This window comes from Caretta caretta, chromosome 7 (genome assembly GCF_965140235.1).
Source record: "Caretta caretta isolate rCarCar2 chromosome 7, rCarCar1.hap1, whole genome shotgun sequence".
In the NCBI taxonomy this organism is placed as follows: domain Eukaryota; kingdom Metazoa; phylum Chordata; order Testudines; family Cheloniidae; genus Caretta; species Caretta caretta.
In genome coordinates this window covers 93963526-93987186 of record NC_134212.1, presented here as the reverse complement: position 1 = coordinate 93987186, position 23661 = coordinate 93963526, and the positions used below count along the sequence as shown (strand labels likewise).

Here is a 23661-nt window from a genome sequence, read left to right as displayed (position 1 = left end):
GAAAAGCACTAAGTGGCACGCAGTATATTAATCTTTTTTTGCACTCTGAACACAAAGGGAAATCATAGTCCTGGAAACCTTAATACCTCATTTTGTTATAGCCACAAGCAATATAAAATAAAAAGAAGTCGGTCCAAAAAGTATACGTCCTATCTAATAATTAATGGCTCTGGCAACATCTAATGGATGCATGGTGATCTCTTTCAGACAAGGAAGGGAAATGTTTTGATTAACACAGAAAGAACAAACAAAGAAATTATGTGGTGAGTCTAAGGATAATCTTTTCATGGAAAAACTAAATGTAGTAGCACTCCGGGCTGAAGTAATGGTGACAAGAGTAAGCACCTTCACAGCCAGGAAGTACAAGAACTGGCCCAGGGGCTTGAAACATGGCCTTGAAAGAACCTTAAGAATGAAGCTGAAACTCCACTACACTACAATAGAAAACCCACAGTGCTGAGTCTCAGAGCCAAGGTCTACTGACTCGGGCTAGTGGAGCTTGGGCTGCGAGGGCTAAAAATTGCAGACATTTGGACTCAGGCTGGGGCCTGGCCTCTGAGATCCTCCCACCGTGTTTTCCCATCTGAGAAAAACACTATGATGGCAGAACAGAATGTCTGAATAAGAGTTACATTCCTAGCCAAACACCAAAGAAAGTAACACTTAAATGCAGAGTGCTCTCCTGACAGCATTAGGAAATTGACTATATGAGAGCAATAATCAAAGGATTGTAGAGTCACTTGTCAGCCTCCAGGCTTCTAGGCAGAGACTGGTGAGGTTCAGGTATAGGACCTGGCCCTGATGAAAAGAACTTTGGGCTGAGGAAAGAGCCAGAAATCATAGATAGATATGTGAAAGAGGCTGGTGAACCAAGGTCTTCTGGGCCTAGCGGCAGCTATGAAAATAACTTTGGACTGGTCCCTCTGGATCTTCCTGGCAATGCCCAGGAGGAGTAGAGGAGGAAAGACATACATGCAAGGTCCTGACCATGCAAAAAAGAAAGCACCCACCCCTCCAGTTGTAGGAATCCTAGTGTCTGGAGCAAACCGTGAGTTTGTCTGGGGGGCAGGGAGGGGGACGTGTCTGGTTGGTTGAAGTGGAAAGCAAGAAGTTACATCTCTTAGGGACTGCAGGACTTGAACCCCAATCCACAGGATTCTTAGGCGCTAGTAAGCTGCAACCTGCCACCGAGTGACTGCTAACAAATTCCAAGGGCTGAATCCCGACAGAGGACTCCAGTCCTGGAACCTAACTGGCAGATTGCTAGGGGTCCTGATTGGTCCACAACTTTTATCTAAACCCAGCAGTGGATCCCTGTTGTACAAAACTGGGATCCACCCTGCTCTGGACCATGTGCTTCCTGCTCCCCTGATTTGACTTCCTGGCATCCCAACCCACTTGACTTCTTGCATCTGACTTGTGGTCCCAATATCTGGTTTGTCTCCTACCTCTGACCTTTCGGTATCCTGACCAAGCCCGATTCTGACTCCCGACCCATGGTTCTGATCTCCAGTTTGTCTCCTGCCTCTGACCCCTGGTATCCTAACCTGGGCTGACTCCGGTTACAGATTCATGGTTCTGCCCTCAAGTTTGTCTCATGCTTCTGATCTCCTGGTATCCTGATCCAAAACGATTCTTGACTCCCATCCCATGACTGTGGACCCTGGCTCTGACCACTAAGTATGGCTGCCCACGACCCAGCCATGACAACATCTGACAAAGTCTTGCTGCACCACCACCTTGTTCAGTTGCCTCTTGCCCAGAACTGTCTCCTGCCTCAGTCAGTCTATGTGGACATGAAGCTGTTCTGGCTATACCTATCTGATATCGATAGGCGAGCTCTTTCCACTTTGGACAGAATCTTTATGATCTAATGACAAAGAGAAGGGCTTCTGGTCCTTCCCTGTTAATCTACAGACTCTTGGAGCTTGATTGTTTATTTCTAACAGGACTGCAAATATGATGATGTAAGGAAGAAACAATAGAAAGCCTAGTCCCACAGCCTGAAGCTTCAAGAAGATGTTATTTTTTTGTGCTTCAATCTTCAACCAAATGCTTTGACATGATGTAGGGCCCTGAGACTACCACCTATCATGATTCCACTGGCTAAAAGGACTGAGTGTGGTTTCCAAGATGAGAGGTTCTTCTTGACAAGACACTGCTTGAGGAATTTCCACACAATTCTGTAGAAGAATCAATTAGATGAGGGACTTTTCTTGTGATGCAACCAATGAATAGGCACATGTAGATAAGCCCCCTCTTCATCCATGCAGCACAGAAAGTCATCTCCACCTTGAATCTGATATATTACATGGAGGAATTCTGAGGGATAGAGCTAGAATAGGATGAAACACTCAGTCTTCTTGATCATCATAAAATACTAGGACTAACCCCTATCCCACCCCTAAGGTTGTTCTTTGTTGATGGGCCAGTTCTTGTGATAAGCAGATTACGTAACATATGAAAGAGCCTGTTTTTTGTTGGAATGAGGAGCAATATGATTTGGGAATTGAGGAGGAAATTCTATGGTGCAAACCTTCTAAAGGCAGGCATAGACAGAATGTTGTAGGCAGGGATACCTAATGCAAGTTGTGCATCTCTAAAGTATCCATCTGCAGAAGTTTAGCAGGATACCTAAAGTTCTGTGGGGAAAGTCACATGAAGAACTGGTGGCTATCAGATGAAGAAACCAGTGCTCTACTGAGCCTGTCTGCAGTAGTTGAGGGCTGCAGAAAAGAGAAGGCAATAAAATTCTCAATATTTGGACGTGCAGAGGAAAACAAATAGGACAGCACAAAGTTGAATCCAATCTGTAGCTGCAGAGGTAGTAGGGTGGAGCTGACTGTGCCTTAAAGGGCCAGTTTTACATTCCAGAAGAAAAATCCGTATAGGACTCCCTCTGTACCAGAAATGGACATGGATAAGCCAACAGTTGATAAAGATTTGGAGGAGGCACTTAGTATGAGAATAGCGTTTGAAGAAAGTGTATAAAATAGCTTAAGAGAAAACAAATTACACAATCTGTCAAAGCTATGCTAAAAGATAAACATTTTCCAATGCTTATAATCATGAGGAAAAGTTAAAGAAACAGGACTTATTCTCATTTAGAATAGAGGGGAATTCAAGGTGACCTAACAGAGCTTAGAAAAGTCATATGTGAAGCAGGGAAAAAAAATATTGTTCACACCAGACAAAGATTCAAAAACGTTAAGAAAATTAGCAAACTGGGGAAAAAACTTTTCCCACAAAGTATAATAAACACATGGAATAAGGTACCGGGCATGATAATTAAAGAAAACAAAAGAAAACTATAAATGAGTTCAAGGGAGACAGATTATTTTCTGATGGTGGAACGCTTGAGGAATGTGGCATATATGTAGGAAGACGAGATAAAGATGAACCAAAAAATCAGGGAAGGCATCTTAAGCATTTTTCTGTTGCTTAAGTTTCTTAAGAAAATTAATTCTGAACAAATTTAGGGCCCAATCTTACAGACATTTATCATGAGTAGTCCCACAGAATTCAGCGTAGGCAGTGTTTGCAGGACTGGATCTTAATGCAGTGCCCTCTATCAATATAAAATAAAGAACCTATTTTGCAACTAAAGAGATTTATGAATTTAAAAATGTACCTTGTTCTCTTTGTATCTAGTCAGATCTGCTATACAATACTCTTTGAATAATTTATCATAGTATTTCTTTGCCAGTCTCTTTTCCCTGTAACCAGAAAGACAACGTTATTGATTAAGCATATGGAAAATATAGAGTGAGGTCAAATAACAAACCCTAATACATAGTTAGGTCATTAACAGGACAGGGGCATTGCAAGTTTGTTTTCTCTAATGAATAAAAGTTGTAGTGGTAAAAATAAAACAAAATAGACAGCTTGATGAGAGTAATTGTCATGAAACAGTTTTAATTTCTCTTGAAAATAATTATGTATTTTAAAAAATATATTTAAAGCACAAACAAAGCATAATTTTGAAGTTGTACTCTTCTGGGTTTCTGAATGGTAGTTTAGTTATCTTAGGGAATGAACAATAGTTTATTCATTTCTGTGTCATTAGTTCATTTTGACACAGAGCTGTATTACTTTATCTCCTACCCTTTTTTAATTTATTAAGAGTTCAAAGCAATAAGAACAAATATGCATGGCAATTTTTAATGAATGAGGAAAAAGAAAAATACAAAGTGATCTAAAAATAATGTTTTATTATAGCCCAAGTTACCAATTCATGTCCACTGCATCTTCCTCTTTCCACAGGAATCTATAGTTTTCTCTTACAATATCAAGGTCTGTCTTGTCACTTGCTCTGTGAAAGGGTACATTTTTCTTAAAAAGCAGATCTAGTATTAAAATTAAATTTTACAGCACCAGAAACAAAATAATCAGATCATTTGGCAAACAGTGGTATTTTATAATTCCTTGTATTATTTATTGAGTTGGCCATACTGGGAGATACTTTTAAGAAGCAACAGTTGTTCATGAGAACAAGTATTATTCACTAACTTTTTTCCTAAAAGAATAAAAGAGCTTGCTTCCAACGTTAAAGTCACTCATAACTATTAAAACTGTGTGAGATTTAATTCTATATGAAAAGTTATGTTTAAAACATAAAAAGAGGATTATCTGCAGCTCAGAACAAGGGTTTAGCTTCCCTGGGCAGATGTTTAGTGATATTCCAGACTTCACAAGTCTCCTGGGTTCAGATTGCCAAAACAGTGCAGGGGATTTATCCACACATCTTCATTAACATTAATGAAGAACATGTAAATAACTGCCTGCAATTCTTAGGAAACCTCAACCCTAGTAACTAGCCTCTCGTGACTTTGGTAAATTTGATAATTATCCTTTAAAAATTGCCCTGTACTCCAAATGGCAAACAATTTTACTACCTGCAAGCAGTTATTTCACCATTATGTGCTGCAACCCAGAAGTCCGAGTACAAGATTGTCATTTTCTACTATCAGAGCAGCATTTGACATTCTAGGAATGAGAGTTGAACACTCAGCAAATACTGGATTATTTTAGATACACCCTCCATGTGTTGTCTTTTAATCTACATAACACAAAAATAAAATCTCCCATCTGAATTTCATCTAACTTTTCATGTATAGATACAAATTGTATAAAGTTAAATCAAGACAACTAACAATTCTCCACATCTAATTCAGATATTTACAACTACCATAGTTGGTACATTTTAGCAAAAAGGTTAATGTTTCGATACACAAATAAATCTCTGGCCACAGAATTAATTACCCAGCATATATTTTAGCAGTATTATATAACAGGTAAGTATGTTCTCTAACGGTACTTACCCTGAACGTTGGAAGTCCTCCTTTTTGCCACCATAGTATAAAATGTAGTCATTCACAAACTTTTTATGTCTTGCATACTGAATAAAGCAAAATTAAGGAATTTATTTTCAGTGTTCTCTCTCACTCCACGGCTGGTTTATTTGGCTTCACACTAACATTACCTCAGATAAAAAGATTAGTACAAAATTGTTTCTACAGTATAAAGGATTTAAAGAAGCTATTACCAAAATTAATTTTAATGGAAAGGAAGTTTAAAGAACTCTTATTATAAATTAATTCTCAACAGAAGAATTTTAGGACAGAATTTAAATTGTAAAACCCATCCACATGCTACACCCTTATAATATTTTTTAGTATATTTGAAGATGTACAACAGATCTTTAATCCAGCCTTTACTGTGTATTCCACTGCATTCAAACTAGAGTTCCATGATACTCCAACTTTGGTTTAAAATATATCTATCATTTTTGCCTGATATAAATATAAAATTACTAATGAAATGAGGCATTTTTATGTACTTTTCAGTGTCAGTGTAAAAGCAATAACAAACTTCAGTAGATAACTTCTTTAGGACCACAATACCAAGTTACAGGAAATTATATTGAGACAGAAATGTCCTAACAGTTTTACAGATGTAATTTGACACGTTTTATTTCCATTTGTGGAGGTGCTTGTTTCTAGAATAATGCGATTGTTTATATGGTTTTGTTTTTGCTTGTTCACAAGCAAAAGCAAAACCGTATAAACAATCACGTTATTCTAGAAATAAGCACCTCCACAAATGGAAATAAAACAGTAAAACAATAACTTAAAATATATAACAAATTTCTCAGACATTTATGGAACTACAGAATTGGAAATAAATTATCTTTCTGGCATGTTCTTAAGCCACATGTTAAATTGAGTTCAATAAGAATTCATTTCTGTCAACCTACTGCCTGCATTAAAATCATTTTATAGAATAAAATATTGTACATGTATTTTCTGGTAGAAGTTTCCAAATGTGACACCATCATAGGGCCTAATCACATCAGCCACAATATCAGAGGCTCGTTCACCTGCACATCTACCAATGTGATATATGCCATCATGTGCCAGCAATGCCCTTCTGCCATGTACATTGGTCAAACTGGACAGTCTCTATGTAAAAGAATAAATGGACACAAATCAGAAGTCAAGAATTATAACATTCAAAAACCAGTTAGAGAACACTTCAATCTCTCTGGTCACTTGATTACAGACCTAAAAGTGGCAATTCTTCAACAAAAAAACTTCAAAAACAGACTCCAACAAGAGACTGTTGAATTGGAATTAATATGCAAACTGGATACAATTAACTTAAGCTTGAATGGAGACTGGGAGTGGATGGGTCATTACACAAAGTAAAACCATTTCCCCATGTTTATCCCCCCCCACTGTTCCTCAGACGTTCTTGTCAACTGCTGGAAATGGCCCACCTTGATTATCACTACAAAAGGCTCCCCCCCTCCCCCCCTCCCCCCCGCTCACCTTACCTGATCACTCTCATTACAGTGTGTATGGTAACACCCATTGTTTCATGTTCTCTGTGTATATAAATCTCCCCACTGTATTTTCCACTGAATGCATCCGATGAAATGAGCTGTAGCTCACGAAAGCTTATGCTCAAATAAATTTGTTAGTCTCTAAGGTGCCACAAGTACTCTTTTTCTTTTTGCGAATACAGACTAACACGGCTGCTACTCTGAAACCTGTCAATCTTAATGTTATTCTTCAAAAATTAAAGACTTAAATTCAAGAATACAGTTAGGTGCCTTTATTTAGCAAGACTACAGACTGTATACATCATGATGAAGCTGACTAACTTCAAGGAACTCCAGCTTCTTTGTCACCATTATCAACTTTGATAATGGTAGGCAACTGACTTGCCCCTACAACTGGAGGAAAAGAATAAGATGGTAGCAGTAGAGAAATTATCCAAATCTGGCACTTATACAAAGTTCCATGAAAACAGAAACACTATGGCTAACGAATTCTACTACGGGCTCTTTAATCACAGCTTCTTCTTCAACTGCTTGTTTTTACAACTTGAGGATCATTAGCCACGTGCAGATGACTATGTAGAAAGAGTGCAGGAAAGTTAATGTAAAGGTGACACAGCATGGTTAATAATTTCGGAGGAACACCTGATTTTGTTACCTAAGCATAGCTCACTCAGCTAGAGCTACTGGATTTTATCCTTTTTTGGTCAATGAACCTTCTGGCCTTTAGCCAGGACATCACATTATTATAAAACATTTATAGCTCTATCAACTTACACAGCAAAAACAAAATATAAGACAAATTCCCTGCCCCGAAGAATTTACAATCTAAACAATACAGAACAAGAAACAGGTTAACACAGTTCAGCTCAGAACATCGTCATCTTGTAAATGTGCCTTTAGTTCGTGGCACTGTGTGTACTCAAGATTTTTGTGATAGACCTGACAAAGTACGAGCGTTTCTTAAAAATGAAGACCGAGCTGAAGAGTAAGTCTGAATTAAGTAGCACAAATGACAATTTCTCTCTATCGCAATGAAACGTGGCATTTCCAAATGTTTGCATGCTCCACATATGGATTGCCACAAGTCCACACAATATACCCATATTAATCCCAATATAACTAAAAAAATACAAGTTCTACTGTTTCCAAATAATTTACAATCATGGCCATATCAGGCAGGAAACTAATTCACTTCGGCTACTGAGACACTAGATAGATAATAATAAAAAACAACAATGCTAAGACTTACACAGGGCTATTTGAATTTCATCATGCAATACGGCAAGTCTCTGGTCGTTATGACACTCTGTACCTCAGAGTGGCACCCTGGAACCCCTATATTCACCACTGAGACGGATAACCCAGGTTAGTGGGACAGAGGGCTCAGCGATTACACAATCCAGGCTGCACCACGGGAACCCCGTTACAGTGATTTCTCTGTGCTAGTGAGAGGAATATGAGCACAATATCAAGAAGAAGCAGCATTACTACAGTACCTTCCAAATAACTATTTCATAGGATCATTGAACAAATCTATATGTGCTTAACATAAAGGTCATACAGTATTACAAATCCTCCAAACATAAAGATGGTTGCAGATATGTCCTGGAGGATGTTTTTACCAAACTGGATTGGCAGCCTATAAAATAGCTTACATCACTTATGGCAGATAAATCACACAAATCTGTCAGGTGTATTACATTCTTTTCAATTCAATTAAATGAGTGCAATCTGCCACAAAATGCTACATCCCCCTACTGCTAAATTCCAAAGAGCAACTGCTAGGCAATAGTAAAGATGACTTGATGGAAAGTTCAACAGAGGAGTTATATGATCTTTCCCCTATCTACTATATAACTGGTTAGTTTCACTGTAAAAATAATTATTTTCATGCTAAACTTCAAAGAAAAATATGTTAAAAGGGAAATGTTGTAGCTAATGAAGATAGCAGTTTAGGACTGAAGCATTAAAGTAATCAAACCTGATTATGCCATTCAAAATAAAAGAGCTAAAATAAACAAAATGTGATATTAAACAGGTGTACAGTATCACATCTGTGGAGGACACTACTTGGGATAATCCTTTCTTGAACTGTCTTTTGGATTAATTATTGTGTTCTTGGCCTTCCAGCAGAAATATAAGTTTATTCAGATAATGATAGTCTCAGATAGAATTGTGAAGCAGCAAGGTCTGCTTGCGCTAAAAATCAAAGTACCTTGATCCAACACCACATGTTTAGTAATTGAGTCTTAGATATGGAACTCACAGCTACAACTTAAACACTAACTGCAATGAGGGACAGTTTGGAAACCCCTTTCATAGGTGGATCCGAAATACCTAGTTATCGGTGGTGGACAGATGATGATCGGAAACAATACCCAGTCTCTGCTGGTGCATGGAAATTCCCCAGGCAACAAGGAGACTCACATGAAAGTGTCCCTAACAGGAGCATTTCTCCCCAACTGAAAGAAAAGTTGAAAAGCTGAGAATGTGTTTTTACCAATATAAACAAATAATCAAAGGATACAGCATCCATGGCTATCAAATGAAATCTCCTATTTCTTGCTTCTTCCCTGTTAACAGAAATAATAATTTTGCTTGAGTAAAAGTTCAGTTTAAATATAAAAATCTCCGATAGAAGTGACCATTACCTATCCCATTCTTCTGCTGCAATTTGTCTGTCAGCCACCTTGACCTGTTTTACTTTCTGGAATGGTTTTATGAGTAGGGCATCTTCATTACTTGTCCTATGCATGGGGAAAAAGTAAGGAATAAATTATTCAGAAAGTTTTCATATACAATAAGTTCTAGTACACCAAAGTCAGCTTGGGTAGTCAGCACCTTGAATGTTCTAAGGAAAAAGTTGTTGTATAGATTAGCATTGTTTGCCTCTTGTTAAGACAAGTCTATACTACCATGTTGCAGTGGCACAGCTGCACCAACGGAGCTGCGCTGCTGTAGAATATCTGGTGAAGATACGCTATGTTGACAGGACAGTGCTCTCCCGTCAGCATAATTACTCCACCTCCGCAAGAGGCGGAAACTATGTTGGCAGGAGAGCATCTCCCGCTGACATAGCGCAGAGTGGACACTGCTTTAAGTCAATGTAACTTACATCGCTCTGGCTGCATGCCAGAACAAAGGGTAGAGAAGACGATTTCTTTGAAACAGCTCCCAATGTTTAATATTTCATCTAGCAACTAGAATGGTTAATTAAGGCACTTGGAAAAACGTTAAAACTGAACAAAAGGGTCAATAATTTAATAGAAGACAGCTAAAAATTCTAAAAAGAGAAAAAACACCTACGTTTATTTAATGGTTAAAGCACCTTCAAGGTCAGATACAAATGGAGTCAGACACTACAAAACATTTCCCCTTACTTCCACTACAGAAAAATATAAAAGGCTCCCCGAAAAGGTCCCAGAAAACCTGACTGGAATGGAGCCTGACAGAAGATTAAGGAAAGAGTCACAAACAGATCCTGGAACAAAAAAATAATTCCTGAATCAATTCAGAACAAATCTGTAGTGTTGTGGGTGAACTGTCAAGGAAGCACAGTGCCACAGCAGAAAAAACTTCCCCAATAAAAGAAGATGGTCAGACAGCAAAATTCAGGGTCACAAAGTGTATGAATCGCTAAATGAAATTGACAAGGCTGAGCTTAAATGAGCATCTCAAGGGCTAAGTGTAAGTTAACGGACCCAATTTGTTGGTCTCTTGAAGCCAGGCTTAACAGAGAGAACAGAATAGAAGAAATTAAATAATAATCAAGCAGCGTTAGTGTTTCCTTTCCATGAGGTAGGTGTTTTATTCCTACAAAGCCTGCTGCCACCTGGCCTTGGTTCTTTTGATCTCTCTTTGCAGCTCCACAAGTCCTGGTGGGTGGTAACAAAGTGATACGAAATTGAACAGAGCAGCCAAAACCCAGCCGTTGATGCTAGTGCTTGGAAAAATGAAGCACTCAGCTGTGAGATATTAGAGGCATACAGACACCAGATGGACGTGGCAGAACTGATCTTTCTCAGTTGCTCCTTGGAGACAACATGCTCTGACAAGCCTGAGGAGGCAGTGGCATAGGAATCAAACGTATATTTTTATTTTTCACGAACAGCTTCACTATGTCAGAGTTAAAAAACGAGGGTATTCTATATATATAGCTATAAGTCATATGCACACAAGAAACGTAATGTACAATGCCAGTATTACAACGCATTACCTTTTATTCCTTTGGTCAGATTTCTCTCCACTCTCATCATCACTAAAATCAGAATCATAGCCTCCCCTGCCATGTACCTGGAAATAATTAAGAAATAAAGGAAAATTACCATAACACAATAAAATTAGAATCTTAGAAATGTAGGACTGGCAGGGACATCGAGCGGTCATCTAATCCAGCCCAATGCAGTGAGTTAGGACAAAGTATAGCTAGATCATCCCTGACAGGTGTTTGTCTAACCTGTTCTCCAACAATGGGGATTCCACAATCTTCCTTGGAAGCCTATTCCAGTGTTTAACTATCCTTACAGTTAGATCGTTTTTCCTAATATCTAACCTAAATCTCCTTTGCTGCAGATTGAGGGCTTTGTCTACATGGCACAACAGATCCAGATTACAAGGGTCTAAACTGTAGAGTGCAAAGTAAAAGATACATAATTTCCCATTTCAGGACTTCATCAATGCAAACTAGATTCATTTTGAGAACTAAAAGGTAACTATATCAACACAAACTGGATATCTTTTAGTTCACGCCAACAGGGTCTACATGGGCAGTAAGAACACAACATGTTAGTGACCACAAACCATACTGGTACTGCCCACTGTCAAAGACACAATACTGGACTAGATGGCTATTGGGTCAGTCTAGAAATTCCTACATTTCCACAACCATTATCCTCAGACAAAAACCTGAGAAAACAGGTAATCCTAACACTCTGCCTTGAAGGTTAACCAACTTGGATTCCACTGAACCTACAGGAAAATCAAATGTCAGAGACAATGCTCTTCCAGACTCCAAATGCTCAAAGCTATGAATGCTTATTTTTCATCAATTGTGGCAATTTTGCCCAGACAATCTCTTAGGTAGCCAGGACCAAACCATATAGTGTTTTATATATCAAAATCAACACCAACACCATCCTGATGTGCAGACAGAATAACAAATATGGCTTAACAGTGAAATCTGCAGTGAGCTTAAACACAAGAAGTGCAAACTTGGACAGAAGACTAGGGAGGAGTATAAAAATATTTCTCGAGCATGCAGGGGAGTAACCAGGAAGGCCAAGACACAACTGGAGTTGCAGCTAGCAAGGGATGTGAAGGGTAACAAGAAGGGTTTCTACAGGTATGTTAGCAAGAAGAAGGTGGTCAGGGAAAGTGTGGGACCCTTACTGAATGGGGGAGTCAACCTAGTGACAGAAGATGTGGAAAAAGCTGAAGTACTCAATGTTTTTTTTTGCCTTGGTCTTCACAGAGAAGGTCAGCTCCCAGACTGCTGCACTGGGCAGCACAATATGGGGAGGAGGTAAGCAGCCCTCAATAGTGAAAGAGCAGGTTAAGGACTATTTAGAAAAGCTGGACATGCACAAGCCCATGGGGTCGGATGCAATGCATCAGAGGGTGCTGAGGGAGTTGGCTGATGTGATTGCAGAGCCATTGGCCATTATCTTTGAAAACTCGTGGCGATCAGGGGAGGTCCCTGACTATTGGAAAAAGGCAAATATAGTGCCCATCTTTAAAAAAGGGAAGAAACAGAATCCGGGGAACTACAGACCAGTCAACCTCACCTCAGTCCCTGGAAAAAATCATGGAATAGGTCCTCAAGGAATCCATTTTGAAGCACTTGTAGGAGAGGAAGATGATCAGGAACAGTCAACATGGATTCACCGTGGCAAGTCATGCCTGACCAACCTGACTGCCTTCTATGATGAGATAAATGGCTCTGTGGAGATGGGAAAAGCAGTGGACGTGATACACCTTGACTTTAGCAAAGCTTTTGATAAGGTGTCCCACAGTATTCTTGTCAGCAAGTTAAAGGAGTATGGATTGGATGAATGCACTATAAGGTAGCTAAAAAGCTGGCTAGATTGTCGGGCTCAGCAGCTAGATGTCTAGTTGGCAGTTGGTATCAAGCAGAGTGCCCCGGAGGTCGGTCCTGGGGCTGGTTTTGGTTCAACATCTTTATTAATGATCTGGATGATGGGATGGATTGCACCCTCAGCAAGTTCGCGGATGACACTAATCGCTAAGTAGGTAGATACAATGGAGGGCAGTAAATACGGTCCAGAGTGATCTAGACAAATTGGAGGATTGGGCCAAAAGAAATCTGATGAGGTACAAGAAGGACAAGTGCAGAGTCCTGCCCTTAGAACGGAAGAATCCCATGCACTGCTACAGGCTGGGGACCAACTGGTTAAGTGACAGTTCTGCAGAAAAGGACCTGGGGATTACAATGGACGAGAAGCCGCATATGTGTCAACAGTGTACCCTTATTGCCAAGAAAGCTAAAAGCATATTGGGCTGCGTTAGTAGGAGCATTGCCAGCAGATCAAGGGAAGTGATTATTCCCCTCTACTTGGCACTGGTGAGGCCACATCTGTAGTATTGCGTCCAGTTTTGGGCCCCCCACTACAGAAAGGATGTGGACAAATGGTAGAGTATCCAGTGGAGGACAATGAAAATGATTAGGGGGCTGGGGCACATGACTTATAAGGAGAGGCTGAGGGAACTGAGCTTATTTAGTCTGCAGAAGAGTGAGGGGGATTTGATAGCAGCCTTCAACTATCTGAAGGGGGGTTCCAAAGAGGATGGAGCTCGGCTGTTCTCAGTGGTGACAGATGACAGAACAAGGAGCAATGGTCTCAAGTTGCAGTGGGGGTGGTCTAGGTTGGATATTAGGAAAAACTATTTCACCAAGAGGGTGGTGAAGCACAGGAATGGGTTACCTAGGGAGGTGGTGGAATCTCCATCCTGAGAGGTTTTTAAGGCCTGGCTTGACAAAGTCCTGGCTAGGATGATTTAGTTGGGGGTGGTCCTGCCTTGAGCAGGGGATTGGACTAGATGACCTTCTGAGGTCTCTTCGAACCCTAATCTTCTATGATTCTATTATCTTGATTGCACTAGAAAGCAAACTGGGAGCTAGAACATACTATAGAGAACAGGTACAATGTTATGATAATTTGCAAATTACTCTGTAAGTTATGTCCCTTCTGCTATTCTCTGTCTTTTCTATTTACATTGCTAGTCCCTGCCCCAGAGTTTATCTATTACTCTGTATAGTGCCTATAACAATGCTTAGCCCCTAGTGCTATTATAATACCAACAAACAGTAACGATAGCAGCAGAACCAATAAACAAACAGAAAGCCACATCCTGCACTAGATGTAGCTTCCAAGTCACCTTGGAAGAGTAGCCTCACATAGAGTACATTGCAGTAACCCAATCTGGAGTTCAACGGTACAGGTAACTGTGTCTCGGTCAGTATCAGAAAAAAGCAGTCACAGTGACCTAACTACTGGCAGTTGGAAAATCGCATTTCTGACTACCAACAATACCAGGTGAATGTTACAATGGTGCACCTAGAGTGGTTACACCCTGACACCTGCTAATATCATTCTGGAGAGAAAACAGCATCTTCTGCTAGGCTGCTTGCAAGCTTGTGGACCAAATATATATTATGCTGAATACCACTGTCTTTGTGTAGCAATGTTCAAGGAGATTAAAAAAAAAAAGTTTGTTTTTTTTAAACTTTAATTTTATTATTGGGTTGTTGGAGTTTTGTTTTCCTTCCTGTTCTTTGTTTGAAACTACAGTTTCTCTCTCTCTCTTGTGCCTCCTCAAAGACAGAGACAAGACTGGTCTGGAGCAATAACATCCCTCCAGGATTCTCCATGCAACTCAGTACATTCCCCTGCTTCCCATCCCACACACAATACTATGGAGCCCAAAGAGGACCTATCACTTCTTGAGGAAAAACAGAGAGATGATAAGTGGGTACTTCCTGGAGCACTGTGGAGAGATAAGTGGATTTAATTAGCAATACAGAGTGCGGAGGGGATCAGCTTGCTATTCATCCATTAACTAAAAATCCAGTTCTCGTATTCTCTTTTCCACATTTCAGAAGTGTAGGAGCTGAGGCATTATCTGAAGAGTTGTAGCAACACCAAGTAAACTACATATATTGGGAAGGTGCACCCCGCATATATGTATTTCCTAATTAGCCATTATTAATTCTGGCCTCTATTTTTCAGGAAACTCCCCAATAAACTAAACAGCAAAAATAAAACAAACATAAAAGCTGACAGGTGCAACTCTACACTATTGCAGTGTCAGAGTAGCCAGCGTGTGCTGGCACAGAAGCTGCAATGGTGCAATAAATCCTCCCAGCACAACCCCTCAATGCTCTAAACCAGTGATACTCAGACTGAGGCTCTCAAATCCAAGTAGCTCTTTGAAGCATATGATACTAAACCACTGGTATGATTGAATATATAGTACTATAGTAAATGAAACAATTAAAATTCACACTACTGTGGCTCTTTTGGGTAAGGCTGATTGCTAGTTTTACTCCTGAACCACTGAGGTTTGAGTATCTAGACCAGTAGTTTTCAAACTGTGGGTCACGACGCAGTACTGGGTCGCAGAATGTAAGGCACTGCGTCGCGGCGGCTCTGGTCAGCACCGCCGACCGGGCTGTTAAAAGTCCTGTCGGCAGTCCTTCCCGGCTAAGGCAGGTTAGCCCCTACCTGTTCTGACGCCACGCTGTGCCCTGGAAGCGGAAGCAGCAAGTCCGGCTCCTAGACGGGCGGGCCACGGGGCTCCCTGAACTGTCCCTGCCCAAGCACCAGCTCTGCACTCCCATTGACCGGCTGGGGGCAGGGCGGTGCCTGCGGGTGAGAGCTGAGCGCCTCTGTCTAGGAGCCAGACCTGCTGCTGGCTGCTTCCAGGGCGCAGCACACTCGGTGGTGCCAGGAGAGAAGGGAAGCCTGCCTCTGCACCCTGGGTGCACCACTAATCGGGAGCCGCCGGAGGTAAGCCCGCACCCCAATCCCCTGCCCCAGCCCTGAGCCCCCCCTCAAACCCAGAGCCCCTTCCTGCACCCCAAGCCCCTCATCCCCATCCCCACCCCAGAGCCCACACCCCCAGCCCAGAGTCTGGACCCCCTCCCGCACCTCAACCCCCTGCCCTGAGCCCCCTCCTGCACTCCAAGCCCCTCATCCTGGCTTCACCCCAGAGCCTGCAACCCCAGCCCAGAGCCCTGACCCCCTCCCACATCCCAACCCAGAGCTCTCTCCTGCCCCAAACCCCTCATCCCAGGCCCCATCCTGCACCCCCAGCCTGCACGCCCAGCCCAGAGCCCTGACCTCCTCCCACACCCCAACCCCCAACCCCAACCCACAGCCCCTTCCCACAGCCTGAACCCCTCATTCCCAGCCCCACCCAACAGCCTTCACCCCAGCACCCAAACCCTCTGCCCCAGCCCTGAGCCCCTCCCACACCCCAGACCTCAACAAGGGTATAGTTCCCAGCACTGATGCACTGTCTACACTGGCACTTTACAGCACTGAAACTTGCTGCTCTCAGGGGGGTGTTTTTTCACACCCTTGAGCGAGAAACTTGCAGTGCTATAAATTGCCAGTGTAGACAAGCCCTGAGTTTAATTCGCTCAGAAACATAGTGCAGCATGTCTCAATGAATAATTAAAGTTTAGGAAATCATTTTCCCCATTTTGGGAAAAAAATATAAGAACCTGAAAGTCATCTAATTTATTGACCAACATGCAGCTTTTCATACTAAGGAGAATTAACTTTTCTTTAGAAAAGAAACAAAACACTGAAACAGCAAAATTAAAACAAGTGACTCCAATTATGTTTGGTTGCCAATTTAAACCATGAACATTTAAATCAGCCCTACTTTTTGATTCAGTTAACAGGCTGGTGTATGCATCTTAGATACAAATCGCTATTAGCAATAGCACCCACACGAGCAACCTCAACAGAACAGAGCAGTCATTGGAGAAGAGAAGGGAAGCCATCTACACTGGGGTGAAGGCACACTGGTAGAATGGGCAAGGAGTAAAGACGTTAGCAAAATAAAGTCAAAACGTTTTAATAAGGACAGTTCTCAAATGATAAAGGCAAAAGCAAGAATATAAAGGTAACTAAGAAGATCAAGAGACCAGAGGTTTGTAGGGCACCAAAGAAAAAAATCTCATTGAAAATTTGCCAAAGATACTGGTCAGGATTCACTGACAAAACAAATGTTCATGCTTCAAAAACTACGGCGTCGCCTCTGCCTTCCACAGGCAGCGTCAGAAGCGGACAGAGAGGAACGGGAGTACCGAGGAGGACCACGGCAGTCCAGGAGAAAAGCGCCCCCACCCCGTCTAGTGAGGGGCCTCTCCCTCGCCCCTGAACGCCCCTTCCCCTGGAGGACGGGGGGGGGGGGGGTCTCCTTGCTGCCCAGTGGCTGCCCCGGGCCCCGCTCTCCCCTCCCCAGGGAGCGCCGCGGCTGTTACTCACGGCCTGAGAGAGCAGCAGCTGGGCCGGCACCATGGTTGTCGGCTCGGTCAGCGCCCTGGGACGAGCGCCGGGGAGCGCTTGCCGCAGGCGAACCGGGCGCCGGTTGCGCGCTTCCAACCCCGACCGAGCGAGAGGCGCAGGCAGGGCCGGCTCCCAGCGGCGTCCCTCCGCGTGAAAGGCCCGGCCGGAAACCGGGGCCGGGGCAGGAGGGAGCCGGGCGGGGGGCAGGGCTCACTCAACGCGGCCTTACGCAGTGAGCGCCGCGGCCGGGTCGGCGAGGCTCCCGCCCTGGAGCGGGGCTGCCTTGGAGGGACGGAGACACCGGGGGAGACAGGCTCGCCGCCGGGGACGCGGGGCTTGGCGCAGCGGGCAGGTGGATGGGCGGGATTCGAACACAGAGCTGGCCCCGAGGCACGCAACTGACCAGAGCTGGGAGCAGAGCGAGCTAAGCCTGGGGTGGGGGAGGTTAAATAAAATCTCCTCTGCACCCGAGAGCTGTACTGAGCGTGCTCCGGCATCCCCTGTCCCTCCCTATGCTGCCGCCTGGCTCTTCCCGCTTAGCCTGCGATCAGCGCAGCTGTATCCACCGCCGAAATGCACAGCTGCGGTAGGGCTTTGCTAGTGTTCTGGGTTCGAGTGCTGCGTGCCTTGTGTGAAGCGACTCCTCCAGCCCCTTGGCCTGATGAGCTTTTTAGGGTTCCTAACACAGCTGCCGCCTTCTTGGCCGCACAGGTTGCAGAAGGCTCTGGTAGACACTCGCTCTGCAACACTATCCTGCCCGCCTAGTCTGGAGAAAGTTTACCATACTGAAGACAGTAAAAAAGAAAACTGAGCGCCAGGAATATGCCAAGGTATTGAGTTAAAAGAAAAGTGCAAAGTCAATAAGGTTCCCTTCCTTCTCACTACAGCACCATCTCAGGGACTGTGCTCTAGGAATTCCCCCAGGGCTTTATCATGCCAGTAGGGGAGAGATGGCAAAGGGGGTGGAATAACCATAGGCATAATTTGACTTCTATGGGGGAAGCTCCAGTCAAGCCAATGTGGCTGTGCATGGGGGGAAGGACAAATTCTGTGCCAGCCCAAAGGGACACCATTTCAGATGGGGAGGGGACAACTTTAACTGTGATTCCAGGGGCTGTCTTATCTGCACACACAGACACACTTATCTGCACACGCACACACACACACACACACAAAACTTAGAGATTATCTGACAGGAGCACTATCTAATTCCTATATCAAGAAAGAAAATTAAATAAATATTACACCGATGCAGCTCTAATACTAACATGTTCTGACATCTTGTGGCAAGTCACTTAAGGGACACTGGTTAGGTTTAAAATTGTAATGTATATTCTCTCTCAGAGATACTCTTACTAAAGTCAGAAGGGACCATTGTGATCATCTAGTCTGACTTCCTGCACCTTGCAGGCCATAGAATGGCATTTACTCACTCCTGTAATAGACCCCTAACCTCTTGCTGAGTTTCCAAAATCCTCAAATCGTGGGTTAAAGACTTCAAGTTACAGAGAGTCCACCATTTACACTAGTTTAAACCTACAAGTGACTCATTCCCCATGCTGCAGATGAAGCAAAAAACCACCAGGGTCTCTGCCAATCTGACCAGAGGAAAATTCCTTCCCCACCACTAATTCAGTGATCAGTTAGACCCTGAGCATATGGGCAAGATCCACCAGAAAGATACCCAGGAAAGAATTCTCTGTGGTAACTCAGAGCCCTCCTCATCCAGTGGCCCATCTCCAGCTGTCGGAGATTTTTGCTACAGGCAGTTACCAGTGGGCCACACACCATTGTAGACAGTCCCGTCATACCATCTCCTCCATAAACTTATCAAGCTGTTTATAAACAAGATCATCCAGATGTTTTTGTATGATATTCTGATCCTCCTCCATATTGGCAATACCTCTCAACTTTGTGTCATCTGCAAATGTTATTAGCACACTCCCACTTTTTGTGCCAAGGTCAGTAATAAAAAAGTTAAATAAGATTGGTCCTAAAACTGATCCCTGAGGAACTCCACTAGTAATCTCCCTCTAATCTGACAGTTCACCTTTCAGTATGACCCATTGTAGTCTCCCCTTCAACCAGTTCCTTATCCACCGTTCAGTTCTCATATTTATCTCCAATTTAACTAATAATTTCTCATGGGAAACTATATCGAATGCCTTACTGACATCCAGGTAGATTAGCTCTACCACATTTCCTTTCTCTAAAAATTAGTCATCTTCTCAAAGAAAGATATGAGTAACTTTGTTACTGCCTCTTGAATCCAACAATTGAAACAACTGTAGAAAAATCTACAATTATTTTCTGTCATTTAGGCTGCTTACTTTTTGCAGTTCACCAACTTGGAACAGATCATTTAACTTAAGGTGACATCCTAACAGGCCTTTCTTATCTTAATCACTCTGTTTATAAACAAAATTCCAACTCCCTGTCTCAGGGGCCCAAGCTGAGAGAATCTCCTATCTCCTGTGCAGAACTCATTACATTGCACACTCAGGCTGCCTGCCTGCAATCTGCATTTTGAGGGGTGCAAACTCTGCCCATGGGAATAATTTCCCTCAGTGACCCCAAGAGGGGAGGACAATCAGTCTTGGATTGTCCCTGAGCCATTAACAACAAAAACAAGAATATTTGCTGTTGAAGAAAGTCCCCAGGCAGTAGCTAGAAAGTGATGGTTGGGATACTCCCCTCAGTCTGTCTTTGGAGAGGGATGGGGAGATGGTATAGGGAAGAGAAGCTATCAGCCTAGGACAGAGGCTGTCAAACTTTTAGTTGGTGTGATCACATTTTGAGACAATGGCTCCGTTTCTCTCCCCATTCACAATTGCATAGATCTCCTAATCTAAGGGTATATCTACTCTGGTAGAGTTACATTGCAGTTACATTAACTCTCAGAGAGCGCTGAAGGGAAACCGCTGTTGTGTGTTCACATGGTCAGCTGCCTGCGCAATAGCATGTTCACACTTGCGGCACTTGCGTTGACATTCAGAGCAGTACACTCTAGGCAGCTATCCCACAGAGCATCTCTTCCTTTTCTGTCTCTAAGAGTTGTGGGAAGACAGAGGGGGCTGTGGGGCATCCTGGATCCTGTTGCAATGCGCCATGATGCATTGCTTCATATCCCAGCAATCCCTGTGCTTCCGTCCGCATTTGGCACCATCTTTCAGCCGTTTGTGTACTGTGCGCTCTGCCTCTTCGGTCTGCAGGAACGGATCCCGCACTGTTGACCAATATGCTGCTCGCTCTCTCTAACATGTCATGAATGGCAGTGGAGTTACTCCTTAAACTACAAAGCCAAGAGGAGTTCAACATTGATCTCGCCATGCATAGTAGCTATGACACGAGATTGCTTGTGGCATTCATGGAGGTGCTGACCGCAGTGGGCTCGGGAAACAAGCACTGAGTGGTGGGATCACATCGTCATGCATGTCTGGGATGACAAGTAGTGGCTGCAGAACTTTCGGATGAGGAAAGCCACATTCATAGAACTGTGTGATTAGCTTGCCCCAGCCCAGCAGCACAAGGACACAAGAATGAGAGCTGCCCTGTCGGAGAAGCGCGTGGTGATTGCACTGTGGAAGCTGGCTGCTCCAGACTGCTACCAATCGGTCACTAATCATTTTGGAGTGGGTAAGTCAACTGTTGGACTCGTGTTGATGGAAGTGTGCAGGGCCATTAATCGCATCCTGCTCCAAAAGACCGTGACTTTGGGTAAAGTGCATGACATTGTGGATGGCTTTGCACAAATGGGCTTCCTTAACTGCAGTGGGGAGGAGGGGTGATAGATGGCATGCATATTCCAATTCTGGCACCAGACCACCTAGCCACTGAGTACATTAATCGGAAGGGGTATTTTTCTATGGTTCTCCAGGTGCTTGTGGATCACCGTGGGCGTTTCACGGACATTAACGCAGGCTGGTCTGGAAAGGTGCATGATACACGCATCTTTCAGAACACTGGCCTGTTCAGGAAGCTGCAAGTAGGGACTTTCTTCCCAGACCAGAAGATCACTGTAGGGGAAGTTGAAATGCCCATTGTGATCCTGGGAGACCCTGCCTACACCTTAATGCTATGGCTTATGAAGCCATACATGGGGAACCTTGACAGCAGCAAGGAGCAGTTCAACAACAGGCTGAGCAAGTTCAGAATGACTGTTGAGAGTGCTTTTTGCCATTTAAAGGCCCACTGGTGCTGTCTATATGGGAGGCTGGACCTGGCCAATGACAATATTCCTATGCTTATAGCCACATGCTGTACACTACATAATATATGTGAAGGGAAGAGTGAAAGCTTCACTCAGGGCTAGACTGCTGAGGCTCAGCACCTGGAGGCTGAATTTGAACAGCTAGAGACCTGGCCTATTAGAGGGGTGCAGCATGGGGCCATAAGGATCAGGAATGCCTTGAGGCAGCAATTTGAAGCTGAAAGCCACTAATATTTGGTGTTATGCTTGGGAGTGCCGTGCTTGTAAAGCTAGGAGGTGATTGTGATTGGTGCAGACGATGCACTGTGAACATTTAAGAAAACTGCCTGTTGCTTTGCAGGTCTCCGTTTGCTTCAATTAATGGAATAAAGAGTGCTTTCAAACCAAAACAATTCTTTTATTAAAAAACACCAACCAAAGGAGAGAGACAAACAAAAAACCACATCAGCACTGTGGGGGAGAGGGGAAGGGATTGGAAGGGTCCCAGGAGGAGGTGGGGTCCTGGGATGGTTAAAGATTTGTGTATGTCCGGGTATCATATGCAACCTTGTCCTTTGGAGTACAGTGCAGCGGGTACTGTACTTCAGCAGGACTAAACTGCAGACAGACAGGTGTTGAGTGCAGCGGGTACTGAGAGTCCACAGGGCTGGACTGTGACGAGGCAGGAGTGGAACGTAGCAGGTACAGACTGGAGCCAGGAGGTTGATAAGAGTGTGTTAGTGGTGTCTGGGGGGTGCACGGGAAAGTTTTGCGACAGCGACTGCAAGGGAGGGCGGGCACGGAACAAGTGCTCATAGTGCCTGGAGTGTGTCCGCTTGGTGCTCTGTAACCTTTAAGAGCCACTCCATAGCTTCATTCTGGTGCACTGTGTTCTCCTTTCAGTCCCTCTTCTCACTGTCCCGCCACTCCTTCAATTCTTGTTTTTTTGGCCACGGACTGCATCATGACATCATGCAGAAAGTCCTCTTTAGTTCTTCATGGCCGCTTTCTAATTCTGTGCAGCCGTTCAGCTGGCAATAACAAAGAGGGAGGCTGGGCTCCCAAGGTCATATCTGTGAAGCCAAAATGCAACATTTTACAGAAGCAGTATTTAAACAGACCACTGATTCAGTGATTTAGAACACAGCCACCGTTCACATACTTGTCATTAACTGGCTGACCCCAGGCATGCACACATGAGCCACACTAACCACAGGGGCAGGGGAAATCAGTGTTCCAGGACCATACTGTACACTGGGCACGTAGTTCTTGGGGAGGCTGCACTGTAGAGGTGGCCTTATAATCATTTGTCCCCACATTTTCCACAGGCTGTGTTCATTATGGAAGATATCTCACTGCTGAGGGTGAGCAGGGAATCAAAGGAGGGTCTTCTCCAAGACTGCAGCTTCTGCCCTGGCCCTTGTGGCTCGCCTGTGTGCAGCAATGGTCCCCCTCCTTCCTCCATCCCAGGGAATGGCAGAGTGGCATTGAAAAGTTACCCTTAATGGGGCAGGAAACAAAGCAGCTCTGCCAAAGAACCTGAGGCAGCGGATTGCCCAGTATCTCCATGAGAGTTTCCTGGAGATCTCTGAGGCAGATTCCCATGAAGTGAGGGAGTCAATCAACACCCTGTTCTGCTGTTCAGACTAAACATGTGGTGGTACACACATCATTCAGACACAAGCCTGCTTCCTGCAACCCTCCTGCCCCCAACAACTCACTTCAGCGATTTCCAAAATCAAAGGCCTTCTCTCCTGTTTGCGCTTCGCCAAGCTCTGACACCTGTGACTGGCTAGCCTCCTCTGGAGTAAAGAAGAGCTCCTGGCTGTATGCACCTCTGACCTCCGAGTCATCCTCTGCCTCTGGGTCCCACTCCCCCTCCACTTCCTCGTCCAAGATTTCCTTCTCCTGGCTCAGTCCACTCTAGACTGGCAGACAAGCCACCAAAGTATCCACAGTGGCCTTCGCAGTGGAGGTGGGGTCGCCACTGAGTATCGCGTCTAGCTCTTTGTAGAACCATCAGCTCATGGGCGCAGCACCAGAGCGATGGTTTGCCTCCCGCGCCTTGTGGTTGGAGTTCTGCAGCTCCT

At 43.8% G+C, this 23661-nt stretch overlaps 1 protein-coding gene across 2 annotated transcripts in view; it reads right to left on the bottom strand.

Moving 5' to 3' along the window:
• Positions 1-17889, bottom strand: part of LOC125639609 (protein FRA10AC1) — a 54643-nt gene extending 36754 nt beyond the window's left edge. The window contains exons 1-7 of one of the 2 annotated variants that reach the window (XM_048857109.2): positions 17362-17889; positions 11061-11137; positions 9496-9591; positions 9372-9417; positions 5322-5398; positions 4229-4312; positions 3632-3716 (exon numbers count right to left, since the gene is read on the bottom strand). In XM_048857109.2, coding sequence (XP_048713066.1) covers positions 3632-3716; positions 4229-4312; positions 5322-5398; positions 9372-9417; positions 9496-9591; positions 11061-11137; positions 17362-17394 — 498 coding nt within the window. In that variant the 5' untranslated portion in view covers positions 17395-17889. The remainder of the gene's footprint in view (positions 1-3631; positions 3717-4228; positions 4313-5321; positions 5399-9371; positions 9418-9495; positions 9592-11060; positions 11138-17361) is intronic. The other variant, XM_048857108.2, reaches the window with a different exon arrangement.
• Positions 17890-23661: the final 5772 nt, after the last annotated feature.